A 21,487-nucleotide genomic window follows, 5' to 3' on the forward strand; every position below is an offset into this window, starting at 1 on the left:
ATGCATTTCTCCGCAAAGTTCTGGAATTATTATCTTGAAACTGGTGTCATCCCAAGAATTCGTTCCAAGTGGATCGGCCTTGTGAACTCCACGGCTACAATTTGTAAATTGCAATATGGGCCATTAGGTAATTAGTTAAAAACTGAATTAGTGAATTTCTGTTAATTATTCGATTCTGCATTTCAATTTTTTGTGAAAGTAATGTCCGCCTCTTCGAGTAGACCAGCTCATGAACTAGAATTGTGCTATCTGCTGCAGGCAACCTTTAGGAATTTTTGAAAGTGTTCGCTGAAACACACTGTATATCATAAATATATATCAGTCTATGTACCCTTTGATTTAATTGCCTAGAAATACATTCGCCATTCCTCGCGCCACGCAGTTAATAAGCCTGGTTTATTTCACTCTAATATTGTTTTCTTCGATCATTGTCCCTGCTCAATATCCACCAACAAGAAGCGCGCGTAAAATGACACGATATCAACAAAAAAATTGTCGCAGTTTCACCCAAAAGGCGAAGCATCGATTGCGATAGCAAATTAGTAGAGAGCTATACGGAGTAAGGATAGTAGTTTTATCAGCCGTATAAACTTGGACATGCAGCAGCACCAGCACCGCGCAGAACTGTTGTCGACGCCGTCGGCGTTTTGCCCGCGTTCGCACCGAACGCGCGCGGCGTTGGTGACTGTTGCCGGTGCCTCTGGAGGCTGCTCGGAGGTTTTCGACGAGATCAGAATGGGACACTCGTCGAGCAGCGCCGGAAATCTTACCCACCTTCTCGCCTCGCAACGTTTTTATATAAATACGCATTTGGTGCCGCAGCTAAACGTCCCCTCCCCTCCCTCCCTCCCGTCCCCCGCGGCCTTTCGCGCGACGGAAGAAGTGGCGTTTGCTCTCTATATATGGTGATTGTAAAGGAGGAAAGAGACGCTTAATTCTGCAGCCCTTCAGGGAGCACGGCGCAGAACGCGCGTTTGCTCTCCGACGTGCGTTCGCTCCCCGTGTAGGCGCGCGTCACTCGCGCCCTTTCACTCGCACATACAGCGTCCTGAGCGCGGCGACGATTTCATCGCCGTTGACGTCATACGGAACCTCACGGCGACGGCGACGCCGACGGCATAAATCCGCTTTGGAGTGTCCATATAATTGCTATCGCAATAATAAAATGTTCTTACGTAGCTTCATGTTGCAGAGATACCAGTTACTTCTAAGACAGCGGTAAAAACAGCTTTACTTGGCTAAAACTACATTTGGTACCGGCCGTCAAGTGTCATGGGCGCACCAAAGCAACTAAAACTAAAGTCCCTATATAAGAAAAGTACCGCCATCCTTTGATAAACGCCGCTTCTCTCTCTCCTGTATCTCCGATTGGATGATGATAGCGCGCGCTTTTCACTTCTTTATATTTTCTTTTTTTCCGCCTCAGAGCCATGTTGAAAGTCCTCTGCGCAGCCGCAGTCGCCGCCGGCGGCGCGCGCCCGGCCACGGCCCGGCCTGAAAGCTTCAACGTGGACTTTCTAGGTGCGCCACCGTCGACTTGGCTTTCGCAAGCAAAAAGTAAAGAAAAAAGCAAGCGCTTTAGGAGAGGAGGCGGCGGAGGAAAGAGTAGATGGCGGTACTTTTCTTATATAGGGACTTTAACTAAAACATACAAAAATGTACTGCACAGACGTTCTGCGAGAAAAACTGGGCGTCCGCCAGTGTCCGCGTAGCGAACGCGCGCTCGCTATAGCAGACGGCGCGCTTGACAACGACAGCAAAATTGAAGACGTCGCGTTGTGTAATCTATGCCTCAAATATATATGTTTGGCAAAGGTGTAAACATAAATTTGCAGTGGAAATAAAGCACTATTTTAAGCAATCGGCCTCGGCGCCCGCAAGCGAAAGTACGTAGAATATGCCGCGGAGCGCGTCTCCGCCCCACCCCAGTTCGCTCGCAGCGCCCTCGCACAATTTTTCCACACGCAGCGCCTCAGCGGCAGAGCGCCGTTCATAGAGAAAGAAATTCAACAAGAGGGGACACTCGGCAAAAACTGGCAACAGCAAATTTATGCCTAACGTTAGCTGCCGCGAGCATCGAAAAAAAGAAAGTGAAATTAAGTTAACAGACATTGATTTCTTTTTTAAACTCTTTGCCGCGAAAACTAAAACGTTTTGCGTATAAATGAACTTAAACTTTGCGACTCATGTTTCTTGCCTTACCTAGCGACAGGCCAATGATGCGCCAGATGCATGCGTCATCCGCCAGACACTCCGCCGAGCCGAAGACAGCGAGGACGGCTGCGCGCGCGTATGAGCGCTCGCGCGCGGCGACCCGTCTGTCTCCCTTTCTTTTCTTTTCTTTCTTTTTTTTTTTTTTTTTTTTTTATGGTACGTTCAGCTGAGCCACCCTGGCACCGTGGCAGTGCAGCGGAAATTACGCCAAACACCGCCCGAGTTTCCCGTTTCGCTCCTGCCAGGCGTACGTGCGCCACTACACGCGTGGCGCCCCGACGAACGTGCGACACCGCGCGAGTGCACTGAAAACGGCACGAGTGCCGTCAGCCGAAGGTACCATAAATGTAACCTGGTTTATTGGGTTCTCGGCGTATTATGTTCCTTCTGCACTGGGACAAGACACCACTGCACTATTGGACTACGGCAAGGTGAGAAATCTTGTTTCACAGTCTACGACGAAGTTAGGCTTACGGCACGGGACTGAGGACGCAGTTAGCGAAATACAGCTCGGCCACCCTGGCGCAGTTAATTTGAGTGAATTGTGCTGGGACGTGTTTCCGACGCTTCCTAGGGGATTATTGTAACTTATTTCGGTTTTTGATGCACACTGGCCGCACAGGGTGCTGTATCGCAGTTAGCGAGGACTAACTTGGCCGTGGTGCGTAGTCTAGTGCCATAGAGTTTCGTGGGAAACTATGTCTAGTGCATCTTGCCAGGAGAAGTTTGTGCCGCTTTCTCTGACGCCAGACATTACTGAAAAGTAGAGTGTACTAAACAATGGTTCTAGTACACTCTACTGAAAAGTAATGTCTGCTTTTTGGGGTACTTTTGAGGCACGCTGGCCGCGCAGCGCGCTGTGACGAAATTAGCGATAAGCAGCTCGGCCGTGGTGATAAAGTTTGGCGTGTAATGAATCTGAGGGACAAGTTTGTGGCGTTTTTTGTGGCCCCACAACATATACCTTCTTTCGGTACTCACGCCTGTTGAAAACGCGAGGGGCGATTGCCAAGAGTGATAACATATGGGAGTGTGTTGCTGGCGCGGGATGAACGCGCAAAAGATAACGCCGAGGAACACATCAGAAACTTGTCATTCGAAAATTCTGTCTTCTAAAGGACTGAAAACAGGCTTTGTACCCACGCATTTGTCTTGAGTGCGAATAGAAGGTATTCTGCGAATGTCTAGCATGGTCCGGCTGGGAGCCTCTGTTGCGTCCGTCACTGTGTATGTAGCGGAGGCGTTGATGTAGCGTACTGTCGCGTCGCCCGTGGCCAACGCGTCGCCCGTGGCCAAGTTTTGGAAACGCGAAGTGGCCCGTGTATTTGTGCTGCCAAAGTGCAGGAAATAATGCCCGGAAATGGGGGAACGCTTGGAAATCGGATGTTTTCATATTTTATGGTATTGTTTGGGATGAGTCGGGTACTTTCTACGCCATGTATGTAAAAGCGAATTGCTTTTGTCTGTAATGCCGCCCATTCACCGCTTTCGCACGTTCCGCCTCTACACGCAGTATTCCTATGTCCATAAATACCAAAATGACACATGCAATTGTAACATGCTGTTACGTGCTTGTAAATGTAACATGCTTGTAATTTACTTTTTTTCTTTAGCTGGTGGTCCGGTGGAGCTTCATACGGGAACTACTGCTTACCTGGGGTCACAACGTTGGATGAACGCACAAAGCGCGGAACGAGCTTTTAAATAGAGCAAAATAAATATTTCCACATTTCACAAAAGGTCTTGCGTCTACTTTGTCAAATTGCACGTGGCACAGATTCGATGGGACTTAACGAGATCATTCGCCATCATTTTTACTAAATAATAAACCGATTCCGCACGAAGAGCAGAAAAAAAAAAAAAAATGCGCAGCCGGCGTGCTAGCTTGCGTTCAAAATGCGCGCGCCCAAAACCGAAACCGGAAGTGATTTATGCCGACCACTTGGCTGCCGCCGGGCTCTATGGGAGTGTCCGCTCTTGAATTCCTTTCTCTATGGCCGTTCGGCTTTATTCTATGGTTCGGCCCACTCGACCATTATTGTCTAGTCTAGTACGCTCTAATAGTGGGGCGCTATCATCGATGTGGGGCGCGAGCACAGAACCCGAGCTGTTGGCGCTGAGACCGCTGCTCTCTTGCGACTGTGCTGGTTTTTCGCCTGCCGCCATCCCCTTATTAAAAGCGGTGGAAGTGCTGGGTACCCTCTTCAAACCTGGAGCTCCGAAGCAGGACGTTGCCCACCACCGCTCCGACAAGGCCTGATGACGCCACCCAGCAAGGCGCAGCCCAATCTCCGTCGGTCATTGTGTCAAACGTGCTGCACCAGCGCGATCCCGCTTTCTTTAGCGGCATCGATGACCATGACGTAGAAGAAAGGCTGTCGTCGTTTGAAAGGGTGAGCGCGCTAAAGTGGGACGACGCTACGAAACTACGCAACGTCCTGTTCTGCATGAGAACGATTTTGTGCGCGACGGCGACTGCTTCGAGCGACGAAACGGGCCGTCGCGCGAACAGATCGCTCGTTCTTGTCGCTCGATCGCTTGGTTCTGGAAATCTAGCATTCGTCGCCGGGAAGTGCTATGAGAGCGCGAAGCCGGAACTGGATACATACATACGCTGCCATACATCAGTGAAGTACTACCGGTTGTCGCACGGAACAAGCAAACGACTAAATTTTGATACGTGCGAGGGTAAGAACGTACCTAGTGCAAGACTTTTAAAAATATTTATGCTGCTCTTTACACTAAAACACATCAACTTAAATTAAGAAAGCACGCGTCACGCCAGTCTCGGCGAGTATTTGCTGCCCTCATACCGGCAACACCGGGGAGACGTCACTCAAAGTCGTCGCTCGCATGCGGTACGACTTGTAGGCGACGAGCGAAGGCGAGACATCTCCATCGCGTCGCTTGTCGCTGTCGCGAAAAAGATCGCGTGCATGCGGTTTATACAGTCGGCTAAAGCCCGGGATACATGGAGCGAACTTTCTCGACGAACTTCACGCGTCAATGTTCGCTGTGTCGCGATACATGCGGCGAACGCCGCCGCGCGTTGGCCGCCGTGCTGGCGGCGGTCCCGGCCGCCCGCTTCGAACTGAATTTGGCGTTGTCCTTGTAGAATTCACTTCGTTGGTAGCAAATGACTGCGTAAACGGCTTTCGCTTAGTCTCAGGCCGCTTCGACGACAGAGTATTATGGATAACCTTGAGTAGTTTTCGAGATCGCTTCTCGTTTCGAACGCGTCTAAGCCTAGCGAAAGATGGATGGATGGATGAGGCTGAACCCTTTAAACCGGGCGGTGGCATACGCCACCTAGCCATGACTATTAACATATTTTGTACTTTGTGGCGGGTGAAATTTCACCCCTGCCTTGATTTTATCCACCAATCAGATAACCTCTGTTTGGTTATTTCTACCCGCTTAAAGTCTATTTTGCCTTCACTGTCCCTAAACCCCAATGCTTTGAAAAAATCAGCCCCGTTGCCTTGCACTGTAGGGTTAAGCCCTTTACAGAAAAGTATGAGGTGTTCAGCCGTTTCCTCTTCTTCTCCACACGCACAGCACAACGTGTCTATACCTTGGTACTTGACTTGGTACATCTTAGACCGCAATACTCCCGTCCTGGCTTCAAACAACAAAGAGCTTCCCCTAGAATTATCGTAGATATTTTCTTTGGCAATTTCTTGCTTGAAAGTTCGGTATGTTCCCAGTGCTGATTTCGTCTGCATCCCTGTTTTCCACAGACCCCTCTCTGTTTCCTTAACCTTTTTCTTAACCGCTGTTTCCTGGTTTGCACCCCTACTGCAGTCCAAATATTTGATTGACAGTCTTCTGGTCAGCTTCCTCCATTTTGTATCAACATTCCTCATGTACAAATAACTGAAAACTCTCCTTGCCCACCGCTTTTCTGCCATTTCTCTCAATCGCTCCTCAAATTCTATCTTGCTGCTGGCTTCCCTGCCCTCGAATGACGTCCATCCCATGTCACCCTGTACCCCCTGATTTGGTGTATTTCCGTGTGCTCCCAGAGCCAGTCTACCTACCCTTCGCTGCTTAACTTCCAACCTTGCTCGAACCTCTGATCTCATGCTCAGGACCGCATTGCCGAAAGTCAAACTAGGGACCATCACCCCTTTCCAAATCCCTCTCACCACTTCGTACCTATTGTAATTCCACAGTGCCCTATTTTTCATCACAGCTGCATTTCTGCTACCTTTAGCCGTCACATATTTTTCATGTTCCGTTAGGTACTCAGCCCCATTGTTTATCCGCACTCCAAGATATTTGTACCTATCCACCACCTCCAGCGTAACCTCCTGTATTCTATGCTCGCTGCCCTGATTATCATTAAAAGTCATGACTGCAGATTTTTCTTTACTAAACTTCAAACCTAAGCTATCTCCCTCTTTACCACAGATGTCCATTAATCTCTGCAAGTCTTGCTTGCTGTCAGCCATAAGTACAATGTCATCCGCATACATCAGTCCTGGTAATGACTGTTTAATCCATTCTCCTTGCTTGAAATAGGAAAGGTTGAAGCCAAGTCCGCTCCTCTCTAATTTTTTCTCTAATCCTTGTAAATACAGCATGAACAACAGAGGTGACAGAGGGCACCCCTGCCTAAGCCCCTGCTGGCATCGGAAATATCCGATGCCAGCGCCATCTATCGGGGAAGTCGGGAGATAGGCATGACGACAGCATGTGGCCTCTGAGATCAGAAGATTTCTGTTGAAGGTTGTTGTAGAGAGCTTGCACTGCTTGTCTGTTTCCTCGCAGATCAGCGGATATGGGATGTACAAATACAACGCGATTCCTGAGAGATCATACTAGGAACTATTCAATCGGTGCAGAGACATGCAGACACGGCAACACCAACGCGATTGCAGACGACGCAAAAAGGCGTGCGCGCGCGAAACACCAGCATGCATTGCGACCGGAACTAGTGCCTCCTGATTGGCTGTCGTCCACCGCTGCGCGCTAGACGCTTCCGGCGGCGGCGTTCGCCCGACGAAAATGTTTGGACAGGCAGATCGGCTGCGGACAGCAAATTTCTTGACGCCGGCCGTCGGACGTTCGCCGCCCGACGAAGTTCTTCGCTCGGACGCCGGTTATTCGCTCCATGTATCCCGGCCTTAAATCGAAGGGGGGGGGGGGGGGGGGTCTCTAGTGATTCGAGTAAAGGCGGAGGGGGAAATAAAGAGGGAGAGAAAAAGCGGCTGATAGCTTGTTTTACACATTGTTTTATACAAACGGGCGAAATAATTATTAAGAGTGGTCCTTTCTTTTCCTTCTTTTCCTTTTTGCTCAATTTATGACATAGACAATCCGCACGCTCTGCCAGTGTGCTCGACGGTATCTGACGTAAAACACCTCACAGTGAAACGAAGCGTAGGCACTTCTAATCTATGTAATATATTATTCACGAAACCAATATTTTATACAATATTGACATTAAGGTGGCGGTCCCACTCCGGCGGCACGAGCCCCCCGTTTTCAGTACTTTTGGAGTAACCGTCGCGGCTCTTCTACTTAGGGTATAAAGTTGTGGTATATACCATAAAAAGCTTAATTCTTGTAGATTCCAACTATATATAATATAAGGAAATTGACTCATATGATTTAGAAATAAATGTTCAAGAACAAGCATGAGATATATGGTTTTTGCGAACAGTGTCTCAGTTGTGACCATATTTAGAAGCAACTACCGCACTTACGGCATTGCGGCTTGCTCTGTAGCTTTAGGACATATTTATCTAGTTCCTAGATGTATCAAAATAATTTAGAATTTTTACTTTTTGGATAACTTGCTTTTGAAAATTGCCAAATATCGCAATCTTCTGTTGTAAACAGCCCGGCAACTACATGCTCAAGGAAGCTAAATTTTGGATAAAGTAGAGTTCAAGGAATTTCAATTTAGGACGCAAAATTTCATTCATGTACCTTTATTAGTTTTAAACCGCAGCTTCGTAGCTTTAGTACCTTCCCGCAAAAATGGCCAAAAATAAAACCAGAATTCTAAATATTGCTTAATTTCGGCCACATTATTAGGAAAACTAATAAAGTTACATGAATGAAATTTTGCATCCTAAATGGAAATTCTTTGAACTCTACTTTATCCAAAATTTAGCTTCCTTGAGCATGTAGTTGCCGGGCTGTTTACAACAGAAGATTGCAATATTTGGCAATTTTCAAAAGCAAATTGTCCAAAAAATAAAAATTCAAAATTATTTTTCTACGTCTAGGAACTAGATAAATATGTCCTAAAGCTACAGAGCAAGCCGCAATGCAGTAAGTGCGGTAGTTTATCCTAAATATGGTCACAACTGAGACACAGTCCGCAGAAACCATGTATATCTCATGCTTGTTCTTGAACATTTATTTCTAAATCACATCAATCAATTTCTTTATATTATATATAGTTGGAATCTACAAGAATTAAGCTTTTTATGGTTTATACAACAACTTCATATCTTAAGTAGAAGAGCCGCCACGGTTGCTCCAAAAGTACTGAAAACGGGGGGCTCGTGCCGCCGGAGTGGGACCGCCACCTTAAGGACAAAGGTAGCGTTTCTAAACAGTCTCGATGGCCTACTGCGACGGAGACTGTGTAAAACTAAGTAAATGTAAATAAGTAAACGCAACTGCGCGCGAGTCTAGTGAGGGGGGGGGGGGGTCTGAGACTGCTTGCCTTTGAGACCCCGAGACCCCCCCTGACTTTAAGCACTCGTTTTACCTAACAGACGTCGCAAACCTCTTGTTTCATAACCATGAGTCTGACTTCGCCACTTGGACTACTTTCAAGACGAGCTTCGCAGAAGTGTTCGGTCGCCCCGCAGTGCGCAAGCTTCGTTCTGAACAGCGTCTATGCGGGCGTGTGCAGCAGCAGGGAGATAACTTCACAAGCGAAGACGTCATTAACTTGTGCAAGCGCGTGAATCCTTCAATAGACAGGATTAAGTACATCATGAAAGGCATAGACGACACCTTTCAGATGTTGCTGGCTAAGGACCCGAGCACCGTGTCTGAACTCGTGAGCTTGTGCCAGAGCTTCGACGACGCCAACAGACAATTCCCTCCCTGCATTGACCATCGGCGGCAACCACACTGCACTCCTGTCACAGATCAAGGAACTTGTGCATGAGGAAGTCGCTTGACAACTGTCTTTTTTTCCAGCCATGCAAGTGCCTCCCCGCCCTATGTGACTCCGACCATCCGACAGGTGATACAGGAGCAGGTCACCGAGGCTTTGCCGTCTGCTGCTAGCCGACTCCTGTTATCGCGCCGCCATCATTTGCGGTGCCGTCTGCCTCTCCGCCGGCTCCTGTCGCCGCGTCTCTGGCATATGCAAATGCTGCCATGAAGTCACGTGCTCTGCCAGTACATCCATGGTACGCCGCTTTTCGGGGCGCAGCGCAGTACGCGAATCCTTGGCGCACTGCAGACAACCGCCCGATCTACTACTCTTGCGGGATTCCAGGTCATGTTGCGCGCTGCTGCCGCCCGCACTTCGCGGCGACCACTAGTGCACTGATTACTCCGTCCGACCTCCCTATCGCACACAGCTAGAACGAGGACCTGAAGCATACTCCCATGATCCCTAGCCCACTTCCGATGAATGTACATCATCATCAGCAGCAGACTATATTCATGTCCCACTGCAGGACAAAGGCCTCTCCCTCCGATCTCCAATTACCCCTGTCTTGCGCTAGCTGATTCCAACTTGCGCCTGCAAATTTCCTAACTTCATTACCCCACCTAGTTTTCTACCGTCCTCGACTGCGCTTCCCTTCTCTTGGTATCCATTCTGTAACTCTAATGGTCCACCGGTTATCCATCCTACGCATTACATGGCCTGCCCAGCTCCATTTTTCCCTCTTAATGTCAACTAGAATATTGGCTATCCCCGTTTGCTCTCTGATCCACACCGCTCTCTTAATGTTAGGCCTAACATTTTTCGTTCCATCGCTCTTTGTGCGGTCCTTAACTTGTTCTCGAGCTTCTTTGTTAACCTGCAAGTTTCTGCCCCATATGTTAGCACCAGTAGAATGCAATAATTGCACTTTTCTTTTCAACGACATCGTCGGTGTGTGTGTGTGTGTGTGTGTGTGTGTGCGTGTGCGTGTGCGTGTGTGTGTGTGTGTGCAGTCGTGATCGAAAGCTTAGAGACCACGGCACCAGCAAAAAATTTAAATATATTCAAGCACAGATCCGCGGCGTGGAATTGGTTGAATACATTGTATTGGTGAAACACGTGCGCTCTTGATTTCAGCCGGAATGCCCAGGCTGCAAAACAAAAATAAAAAATCGCGGAACCTTTGGTGCCCAAACTTTTGATCGCGACTGTACATACAACCTTTGCTTCTCGTCGCTCACCCTCACCGCGCCGCCGTTCTCTTTCGCGTCGCCGGTCGGGTGCTCAAGGCGGAAAACTGACTGCCACAACTTCTGAAGCACGATCTGCGCCGTCGTCCACCTGTCTAAGTCCTCGCTTGTCCCCCGACAATGTTATTGAAGTATTTGTTGAAGGCGTTTGAACTCTTGCGCTTGTGGACGCTGGCGCCACTATTTCTGTAATGAGCCATGAGTTTTGCTGCTCCATCCGTAAAGTGACGACGCCACCTTCAGGGTTTTCTCTCCATACTGCGAGCACTTTGACTTATTATGACAACCTACTTCTCCTAGAGGTTCCTACAAAGAATGACTAATGTCGAAAAATTAAGCACAAGAAATGACAAAGAGATAAGGAAGGGGAGACATGAGCACTACGATTCTCTTCCTTACATCCTTGTCTTTGTGCTAAATTTTTTGACACTAATCAATACCAACTAGCTCAATTCGCACTTATTAAAAAAAGACTTTCCCACCAAATGTTACAGGTAGCACAATGACTTTCCCATATGAAATTTCAAATAATTCTGGCTTTAGTAGTTCGTTATAAATACCACCCTGAAGGTGCTATATGTGCATAGTTTCAATGTTCTATTAGAAGCCACTTGCCTGTAGAGGTAGGTGGTGTTGGGATACTTGTGGGCAATGTATCTGAGCAGCTGCAGGGCCTCAGTGTAGCTGTGGTACTTGCGCTCGTATGTGTCCGGCTCAAGTACCAGCACGAGGCTGGTCCCCTCGCCCGCCAACACCGTCACCCGCTCCACCCTCATCTCAAACTCACTAGCAGACGCTGCAAAAAACAGAGGCGCCAATCAGGACGATGCACCAAGCAAACATGCTTTGAGATAAGCTCATGCCACAGGCAACTACCCAGAGCAAGCAAGCTGAGGAACAAGGTGGCAAGTGTTGTGAATCAAGGTCACAAACTAGGCTTATCGCACAGTCAGGCTAGCTGAAAATGACTATAAATACAAAACACGCAGGACCACTGGGATCACTAAGTTTTGGCTTAACAGAAAATTTGGCTAATTAAGAGCACTTTTTTCAACTGTGGGAAACGCAGTGCTCAGTATGCTGATGACTCATGCTTTATCGCATTTACAGCAAAGTTCAGAGTTAAACTGAAATCAAAAGCCTGTTTTTAACATATAGCGTACAGGCCATTTCAATCGAGCCATTTTCTCTGATATCACTAAGAAAGGCAGCCAGAAGTGTTGCAATGAAAGCCCAAAGTTGTATGTAATCTTCAAGTATCACGTGCGACATGTGAGTCTCAGGAGTCAAAGGTAAAACTCATTGTAACTTCCAAGTGAAATTAAGAGTATAATGCAAGTCCACATTTAAAAATGCTACTTTGTGCATGGCTACAAGATTGTAAACCGACAGAGCAGCTCAATGCTGTGGAAAATGCAGCTTACTAGGAACACAGGTTAATCTTTAAAAGGCTTTTCTGAAATATCAACTCATTCAGGAAGATGGCATTTAGAGCACGCCAATTTTATGCAATGGTTCTTGCAGTGGTCTTTGCAATGGTCTTTTCTAGGCAATGGTCTTTGAAACCTATGACATAGCAACATGTAACAAGCGTGCTCATTTCACGCAGCATCATGCCAGCATTCATGCAGTAGAATTTCATGCACATACCACAGCGTGCTAGCTACTCTACACCCCCCCAGCTAGGGTTAGATTTATCAGTAAATTTCAAATAGTTCTGAACAAGATCTCCTACACAAATGACAAAACAGCAACTAGTTATTGCTAGTGGTTACACAGAGAGACTACACATAGGCTGAAATGTAGATTTTACTTACTTTCAACATCACCACCAGTGCTGCATGTTTTGAGAGATGGAGCACTCTTTTTAGAAATTGCTAAAAACGCTCTTAGACTGTGCTCAAACAAGCATATCACAGTACATCACTCAAAGGCAAGTGTTTTGTGTGTACACGTCTTTGTGTAGCTGGAGTAATTCTAAAGACTCTCGTCATGTGCAGTACTGCATAGATGAGTTCCTTTTAAAAATAAGTATGAAGTTACAAGTACCTCTAATCTTTCTTGGGAAACACACATTAATTACATTGTAAACGATGTTAACCTAGCCTTTGGTTATATCAAACAAAACTTCTCTATGATCCCATCAAAGCTTGGACTTTTACTATATAACGCACTTGTTCACTCCAAGTTGGAGTATGCAAACTGTGTTCGAGATTCACATCATGATTATCTCACCAAAAGTCTTGAATCAGTTCAATCGTGGTGCACACTTTATTTTAGCAGACTACCACCTCATGTCTAGTGTCTCAACTATGATACTAAACCTGAACGTTCCACTGCTCTCACTTCGAAGAAAAGCGTAACCACCTGCCTTTATTCTTTAAAATATATCATCAGAACCAGGAACAGAAAACTGTACTTCTTTCAGAGCCATTTTATACTTCTCGCGCAGATCATCAATACAAAATTGGCGTTCCCTTTTATAAGACAAACAAGTTCTTTTACTCAGTTGTTCCTCAGCCAAATCAAGATTGGAACTCTTCGCCCACTTCCATACTGTCAGCAAACCAGCTTGATGGATTTAAAATTGCACTTGACGAATATATGTTGTAATATATGTTTATACTTTGTTACCTATTTATTACTGGACATGAATGCGCATGTTGCAATGTATTTTTACTAATGCATCGAATGTATATGTTGAAATGTATATGTCTTTTGTTCATGCATAAAATACGAATTTCCTGTTATATCTGTACATGTTGCCTAAAACCCTTCTGTTAGCCCTATGGGCCTTGAAGGTATTTCAAGAAATAAATAAATAAGTTGTAAACTAATGCAAAAGTGCGATACAGTGTAGACCACTTATAACGTAACCGCTTATAGTGCAGGACCGGATATAATACGGTCTTTTCAGACTCACATTAATTTTCTGATAGCACTCCATGTATACGCATACCGCTTACAGTGCAGCTGCGTGAGATGAAATACCGGTTATAATGCGGCTTCCGCGAGAAAATCTCGCCGACAAGGGCGGTAGCGAGCACGCTTCTCAATGAGGTGAGCCCACCGATGGGAGAAGAGATCAACGAGGGCGATGCGGAGGAGGAGCATGAAAGGAGGACCATGAGACGTGGAGCATGAGTCCAAGGGCGATAAAATCGTCGCCGCGCGCCGTATGAGCGAGTGAAAGCGCGCGCCTTCACGGAGAACAAACGCACAGCGGAGAGCAAACGCAACTTCCATCGCGTGAAACGCCGTGGGGGTATGGGAGGGGGGGCGACGCTGTGCTGTGGCACCAAATGCGTATCTTGTATGCATATCTTGTATAATCTCAAATGCGTATCTTGTATAATCTCGCACGCGAAACGAGCAAAGCGGGAAGGCAGCACGGGAGGGAGGGGGGGGCGGCTTCTACTCTGCCAATAAATGCGGTGGCACCTGTGCCGGCTGTCGGTGTTGTCGCGCGAATCGTATCTTGAAAGCGATCTCCACACAGCTCTGACCTTTGTATGCGCTGTGCTTACACCGCTCAGTGTCCGTTGAAGCGATAGACCACACGAACCTTCGCTCGCTGCGGCGGCCACGTTTCCTCACGCCCGCGTTTTGACAGTGGTTGTCTGCGGTCATCTAGTCTATTCATGTTTGCTTGTGCCTGTTGACACCCCGCTTGTTAATTCAGTTAGTAAGCGAATGTGTCAAGTTTATGCAGCCGATAAAACTACTATCCCTACTCCTTATAGCTCTCTACTAATTTGCTATCACAATTGATGCTTCGCCTTTCGGGCGAAACTGAGACATATTTTTAAAATTATTACTTTGTCTGCTTCATGCGAAGATCGTGGGTACTTGGACATTAACCTTTCAACGTTCGTAAATTTAAACGGATGAAAAGCTCCCAGTCGCACGCTTCGATTCTCGGATACGCGCGGCTGCTTGGTCTACATGTTTTGTATACGTGCAGGGCTTGAAAAATTGTTGTTTTGGTTATAGTGCGGTACCGCTTATAGTGCAGATATTCACGACTCCGGCGACTTACGTTATAAGCGGTCTACACTGTATTTCAGTAGTTTGGCATTGCATAAAATAATAAATTCACTTTTGTAAACACATACAGAGGAATCTCATTGATACGATTCTGCATAATACGTTTTTCCGGATAATAAGTTTTTTTTCCTTTTCCTGATAATACGAGTTGGTTGGATAATACGATTTTTTGGATGATACGCATTGTTTTCCGGTTCCCATGAAGATCGAATCAACGATATTCCACTGTAATCACAAAGAGAAGTCACAGTCGGAAAAGTTAAAGAAAACATACACATGAGTTAGAAAGATATGTTTTCATTCCTGTCAACCACATACACAAATTTAACAGAACAATAAGGTGTACCTGAGATGCAGTTTGGCCAATCATTACATAAAAGGCATCTGATGTGCATGTAGTGTTTTTGGAATGAGCTGATGATGATAATAAGCATGCAGATGATCACATAAACACAGATGCATGTACGAAGAACCTATGATTTATTGCTAAGAAAATAAATTATGTCAATGGCATAAAAACAAGTATAACATGATGAGTTGCTATAATGTGGACAGAAGACGCGTGCAAGCGGCAGCTAAGACCACGAATAGAGTCCATTCTTTCGAGTGGAGCGCTTGCAGTCCGCAAAATATGCAGACTTGGAGAACTGAAAAAACAGAAAAGGGCGCCCCACACTTGCAAAGACGTATGCAACTGTGGACGCAACAAGGCAACGCAAAGCCACAAATGAGACAACAGCCAGGAAGGCTGACTGTTTCAGCAATTCTGTAAAAAGGTGTCCCAACTATTAAAGCAATGCATAAAACTTGCAGGTCAAGGTTGCACAAATGACAGTATACTGATAGAAAAAGAAAGAAAGAAAAGCAATGATGAAGCGAAAGAAAAATAATGTGTTACACTTCACATTTGCGGCAGCATGAAGTGCTATGTCAAGCTTTAAGTGCTAGTCTTATTCACTTCGCTAACAATATGCATTTGTGAACAGCAAAAGCATCAGGCCATTCTAGCACCTGATGGTATGTTAAAGCTCTGCCAACAAATGACTGACACAGTCTGACATTAGTCTGAGTGTCAAATGGTAATTACAAAACAAGTTAATGCCAATGACTTTAATGTCAGACAGAGTAATGCAGTGTCTCTGAAACTTATGCTGACGAATCAACCAAATGCCAATGAAATAGAATGACCAAACAGGGCAAACAGTCAGTTAGTTGTTCTATGCCTTTTTCTTTCTCCCCAGAGGCAATTAGCCTCAATTTAAGCACAATGCATGGCTGTTCCTGAAGAATGAACCAAGAATCGAAGCACATACCACACAATATTGTAGGTCAGGCCACCTGTGTAACAATTTCAAGACACAAACAGAACACCGCGTTACATTTATATTGCCTTGCTGTCTTTTACATGTGACACTAAGAAAGGGGCAGATCACTGACAGCAGAGCAGCATATTTGATGTCAACAGCTGTCTCTACACTCTGTCCAATATCTTGTGATGCACTCTGTTTCTTTTTCTTAGGTTGGCCAAAAAGAAAGGACACATTAAACCCGGTGTTTCATCATATATGGTGGCTAAGAGAATAATACTGGTCATACTGTGCTTACCTGTGAGCACCACCTTTCCAGGAGGTACAGCAAGACAGAAAGCACCGCTGGTCGTTTCGATAGGACGTTTGCTTGTATGTACGCCGACTGTTGCCTTCGTGAGTGTTGTTCCATACTCATCGGTAACACTGCCATGGATGCCTGGCATTAGCAAAACAAGAAAGAAAAAGAGACGACATTGTATCAGTAATCCTGAAAAGGCTGAAAAGGAAGCACAAAGTTCTTATATTCTGAAAACAATGAGCCAAACAGTCCTTCAGTGCCAATCCAGTAACAATGTGGTGTCTGCAAGAAAGATATTTTTTTGGTGACACCCGTGACACTACTTCAAATGAGGACACTGTTATTGATTACATAGCTTTTTCTATGTCACCCAGTCAGCCACCCATTATTTTCTAACCTTCTTTGTTCTCCTATTATTTCTGTTGGCACACTTTGGCATACCATCATTGTTAATTTGTTGGTGTTCTAGTCCTAGAAAGGCTTACTTTCCCAATTTGCTTCATTAATAAAACAAAAACAAGACAGATGCGCTCGTCACACTTCTGACTTGCTTGTGCTTCTTTAAAAAACAGGATCCCTGTACAGTGAACCAGTTAATTTGTGTTTTTTTTTTCAGTTAATTCGATCCTGACTGCATTTCGATCACAAAATTGGCCTTCGCCGAAGAATTCGAACTTGACTGTTCAGCTTCGCCGCAATACTGCCGGGTTATGCAGTGAAGCATACCAAAAATGGAAAGGGGCCACTGTCACGGGGCATACTACACGTTTCTTAATTATACAGGCGCGCACACGCCGTCTCCAGTCACAGAACGAGCACATAGACGCTTAATAAGCATACTGGAAGCCATTCAGAGCTGTTTCTGACGTTGCTGTGCCAATTTGAGCCCTCATTTTGCCCGCCATGCATGTCTCGTATTGAGACCATTAACTGGGCCTAGTACGCGTTCCTTAATTACACGTGCACGCACACGCCCTGCACCCAGAAGAGGAGAAAAACCATCTGTGTTTTGGGAAAGCTAGCAAAAAGAAAAGTGGTAAGATGAAAAAAAAAATCTGATAGTTGAGGGGACGTCTAAAGCCAAACCGAAGCTGGGGTCTATCTAAATCTCTGAAGGCCTGCCAGTAAACTTACTACGTGTCTCGGTGCTCGTACTGCGACTGGAGACGACGCATGTACGTTTGTAAATTAAGGAACACGTGTTATGTCCCATAACAGTGGCACCTTCTTCCGCTTGGTACGGTTGACCGCACAACACTACTGTATTGCGGCGAAGCGAACTTTAAATCTGAATACTGCCAAGTAAATCAATGGTGTGCTTCGGCGTTTCTTTCTGCCTTTTGTTTAATTCAACCTGCCGGATAATTCTACCAGTTGCGCCGGTCCCTTTAGAATCGAATTAACAAAAGTCGACTGTATATGTCTTGGAATAAACTGTGTGACTGCCGTAATGTAAAGGTGACTTTCCCTTGACTTTATTATTTTTAATAGCTAAGCTGTTTAAGCCAGCCGTAATTTGTGGTGCGTATCAAGAAACTACCAAGAAAAAAAGAAAATAAGCTTTATTGCCGAGGCAGGATTCAAACTCTCGTACCCCCGGTCCTAAGGTGAGCGTCGTAACCACTAGGCTATACAGCCACGCTTGCAGAACATGCATTTATGCGAACCATATGATTGAGTTCGAGCGTCGTCGTCCACAGCTGCCGCATTTGCACGCTCGTGCTCTGCGAGGGGAAGAGGTTTTGCGCGCTATGAGAGCGAGAAAGAGACGCATTCACGGAACGGGTTTCCTGGAACGCGGTGTTGGCATTGGAACGCAGTGTCGGTGTTGCAAGCTGCGCTATGCAACGCGCAGTGACGGCCCTAAGTCCGAGACGCCCGAAAAGAAATTATCATCATCATGAGTAATAAGATGAAAAGTTTGCGCGCACTTCCGGAATATGCTGGGCTACGATCGCCTAGCTTCGCTGTTTCAAGCGTTGCGCGGCCGAGTGCAAGGTTAAGCGTTTTGCGATAGCAATTATATGGACACTCCAGGTGCATTTCTGTAGTCGCCGTGAGGGTCTGCATAAAGTCCAGAGGCGATAAAATCGTCACCGCACGTCGTATGGTCCATGTGCAAGTGAAGGCGTGCGAGGGTGAGCCAGCGATCGCGGATCCCGGCGCACGCAAGGGCGGGAAGGAAGCGCGCCGTCTTCTAGTCGCACACAACGCTCCGGAGGGAGGGAGGGAGGGTAGGGTGGCGGGATTACTTCACGCCACTCGAACGACCGCGCGCACCCGCCGGGCCGCAAGGCTCCGGGTGGTGGGTAGGGAGGGGGGGAGGCCGCGTACTACGCCGCGCGCTTCCGCCCGGGCGGCTGTATCTTGAAAGCCATCTGCGGTGGGGACAGAGTCCTTCCTGCCTGCGCTGTGTTTTAAGTGCGCGTTGATGCGAGCGCCGGCACGAAGCTCAATTCGCTCGCTGCTGCTGCCGCGCTTACTGACTACCGCGTTTTGATAGCGAGTTTCCGCGGTCATCGAGTGAGATGCGTTCATGTTTGCTAACGCGTGCATGACACCATGCTTGTTGATTTAGTTAGTATGCCTATGTTTACAAGTTTATACGGCCGATAAAACTACTATCCTTACTTCATATAGATGTCCACTAGTTTGCTATTGCAATCGATGCTTTGCCTTTCGGGGGAAACTGCGACTTTTTCTTATCATTCATTGCTCACAAGCAGCTGACCCTGCTGATAACAAAGACAGGGCACCATTCGCCCCACTGACAAAGTATTTCGAAAAGGAAAGGAATTAGAATACAGTAGTTAAATTATACTGCACCGAAAACCAAATGGAAAAAAGCGGGCATGTTAGCTCTCGGTCGTGCAAAGCTAAGGCACAGCGAAAGTGTCAATCCTCAACGTTCTGGGCCAGGAGGCATGAGCCTACCAGGAGGCCCGGACTTGGGCTTTAGTTCCTTCGGGGCTAATAAATGTTATTTCTCTCTCTCTCTCTCTCAAGTCTTACTGGCTCCTACTGCTAGGTCTTAACTTGGTTTAACTTCACTACGCATGTAGGGAAGGTATTCTCGAGCGATCATTTTCGGAGGTACCTTTGTTTTCGCGACATTTCGCATGACACCGCTGAACGCATCGGCGCCTACGAACAATGTTCCTGGCATGCCACAAACGCAGGCAAGCAGGCAGGAGCCGTGTCTGTGTCGGGCAAAGCGAGCGCGCACCTGCGCTGGCGGTTACTAGGCAACGCGAGGTGACATAATCGCTACTGTTTCGGTGCATGCGCGGCAAGGCAACGCGGGGGGCGTCGGCAGCAGCTCTGCGCATTGCCTCGTTGGTGCTGCTACAATTTCTTTCTCTATCTCGCTCTCATTTTCTCTTTCCCTCTCCCGAACATTGCACGCGCTGCGTGCATGCTCTCCCTCCCCCTCCTTAACGTCCCACGTCAACTACGTGTGCACGGCACGAAGATGCGAGGCACACGCCGCTCCACAAGGTGGTTGCTAGGCAACGCAGTGACGTCATAGCTAGGCGACGTTTTGCGACAGCAGGCGCCGCTTTTTACGGTTACCTAGAACAGCTTCGCTGTTAAAAGTGCACCGTGCCAACTCCAGTGCAGAGAGAAGTAAATTACTCACTTGTCTTTGCAGCCTCCAGGAATTCAAGAAGTGGGTGCAGTGTGTGCATCCAAAGTTTGGGAATTTCCTTTCTGGCAGGGAAGTCGCAGCAATCCAGAAGCACAGATGCCTGCATGACAAGGGAATTCATTAGCAGATGTTTACAAAGGCAGTCACGCAAACAATAAAATAAGACGTCTCTCTCAATAAATTTTCATGTTACTTATCAAAGACAGAATGGGAAGTGTGTAGATTTGAACTATAAGAATGTAAGCCAAAATGTAGTTGCAATATGTAGACCAATGTCTCGTTACAACACACTGTTCAGACACTCACACCAAAAAATAAGAACTTCTACCATCACCACAGAGGGAATTCCTGAAGAGTATTAAAGCATTCCCAGGAATTAGAATTAGCTTCTGCTGAATGGCTGGAGTGTTGAATGGCTGAAGCAGCAGAAATGGACAAGTTAGCTAAATTGCTATGGGAAGCACCAATGCACTGGGTATTAATGGCAGTGACACATTCTATGGCCCCTCCAATATAGGCCAACAAAACGCCACACTCCTGCAACTTCTGAGCAAACTTCTAAAAGAGAATGTGCCACTGAAAAGTAGGCTCACCGCAGGTAAGCTGGAGCTACAGTCATAAAACTGTTTTCAGAATTGATTTGCTTGCTTGTAAAGAACTGGACATTTAAAACTCATTCTGTTAACAAGCTCTATAGTTATGAAATGCTTCTTGACCTCAATGCAAGACAGCCAACTGTCCACAGAAGGAATGTACTGCAGATGATAAATAACCACAGTAATACAGTAAAACCCCACTGTTACGATCGCAGATGCTGCGTTTTCCCGGCTGTTACGTTGTTTTTGGCCAGTCCTGGCAAAGCTCCCATAGGACCCAATGCATTGGTAACCCCGCTGTTGCGTCGCAACTGTGGGACCATTACCGCATCATGCATTGCGAACTGCCACCCAGCACCGACCCGATCGGCCATGTTCACTTTTTATGTCACTTGGCTTGATGGCTTGACAATGGGATTGGTCGCCCAAAGCGCCGAGGACGACACCAATGACGTATTTTCGGTTTCCGCCAGCAAAAGCATGGCCTTTGATATCCATATTTGCTATATAAAGATGGTGTCTACGACGCGTTTGGGCCATAAAATTGGCTTTGGCGCAATCCAAGGGGGATAACGTCTTCGGCTTTCGGGCGAAACGACGACTTTTTGGCAAACGTAAGAATTCAAATAAAATTGTGTGCAGTTCACCACCACTACTCTCATTTCTCAATTTTTCCTGTTTCACGGCTCTTGCGTTTCCCGGCTCATATGCTTTTTTTTTTTTTTTTTCGATCCCGTGAAATATGTATCAGCAGGGTTCTACTGTATAGAATGTACTATTGGTATGTTCGCATTTTTGTCATATATAAATTACACCCACCACTTCGACTGCATCAGCCTATCAGGCAGCTCTCTTTAGAGATTCTACTTGTAGGAATGGGAGCAATAATATGTAAGTGGCCACAGTATGGTAGCTATTACTGCCAAGCATCAGATATCACAACCATAACTATTATAACTACCAAGAAGTGTCTCTCAACAGTCAGAAGTACCCG

General features: G+C 46.5%; 1 protein-coding gene across 1 annotated transcript in view; it reads right to left on the reverse strand.

Moving 5' to 3' along the window:
• Nucleotides 1-21,487, reverse strand: part of LOC119446686 (carboxypeptidase D-like) — a 71,558-nt gene that overhangs the window by 23,828 nt on the left and 26,243 nt on the right. Inside the window, exons 16-18 of the mRNA XM_037711187.2 lie at nucleotides 19,889-19,997; nucleotides 16,246-16,386; nucleotides 11,209-11,389 (exon numbers count right to left, since the gene is read on the reverse strand). Of these exons, the coding sequence (XP_037567115.1) occupies nucleotides 11,209-11,389; nucleotides 16,246-16,386; nucleotides 19,889-19,997 (431 nt within the window). The remainder of the gene's footprint in view (nucleotides 1-11,208; nucleotides 11,390-16,245; nucleotides 16,387-19,888; nucleotides 19,998-21,487) is intronic.

This window comes from Dermacentor silvarum, chromosome 3 (genome assembly GCF_013339745.2).
Source record: "Dermacentor silvarum isolate Dsil-2018 chromosome 3, BIME_Dsil_1.4, whole genome shotgun sequence".
In the NCBI taxonomy this organism is placed as follows: domain Eukaryota; kingdom Metazoa; phylum Arthropoda; class Arachnida; order Ixodida; family Ixodidae; genus Dermacentor; species Dermacentor silvarum.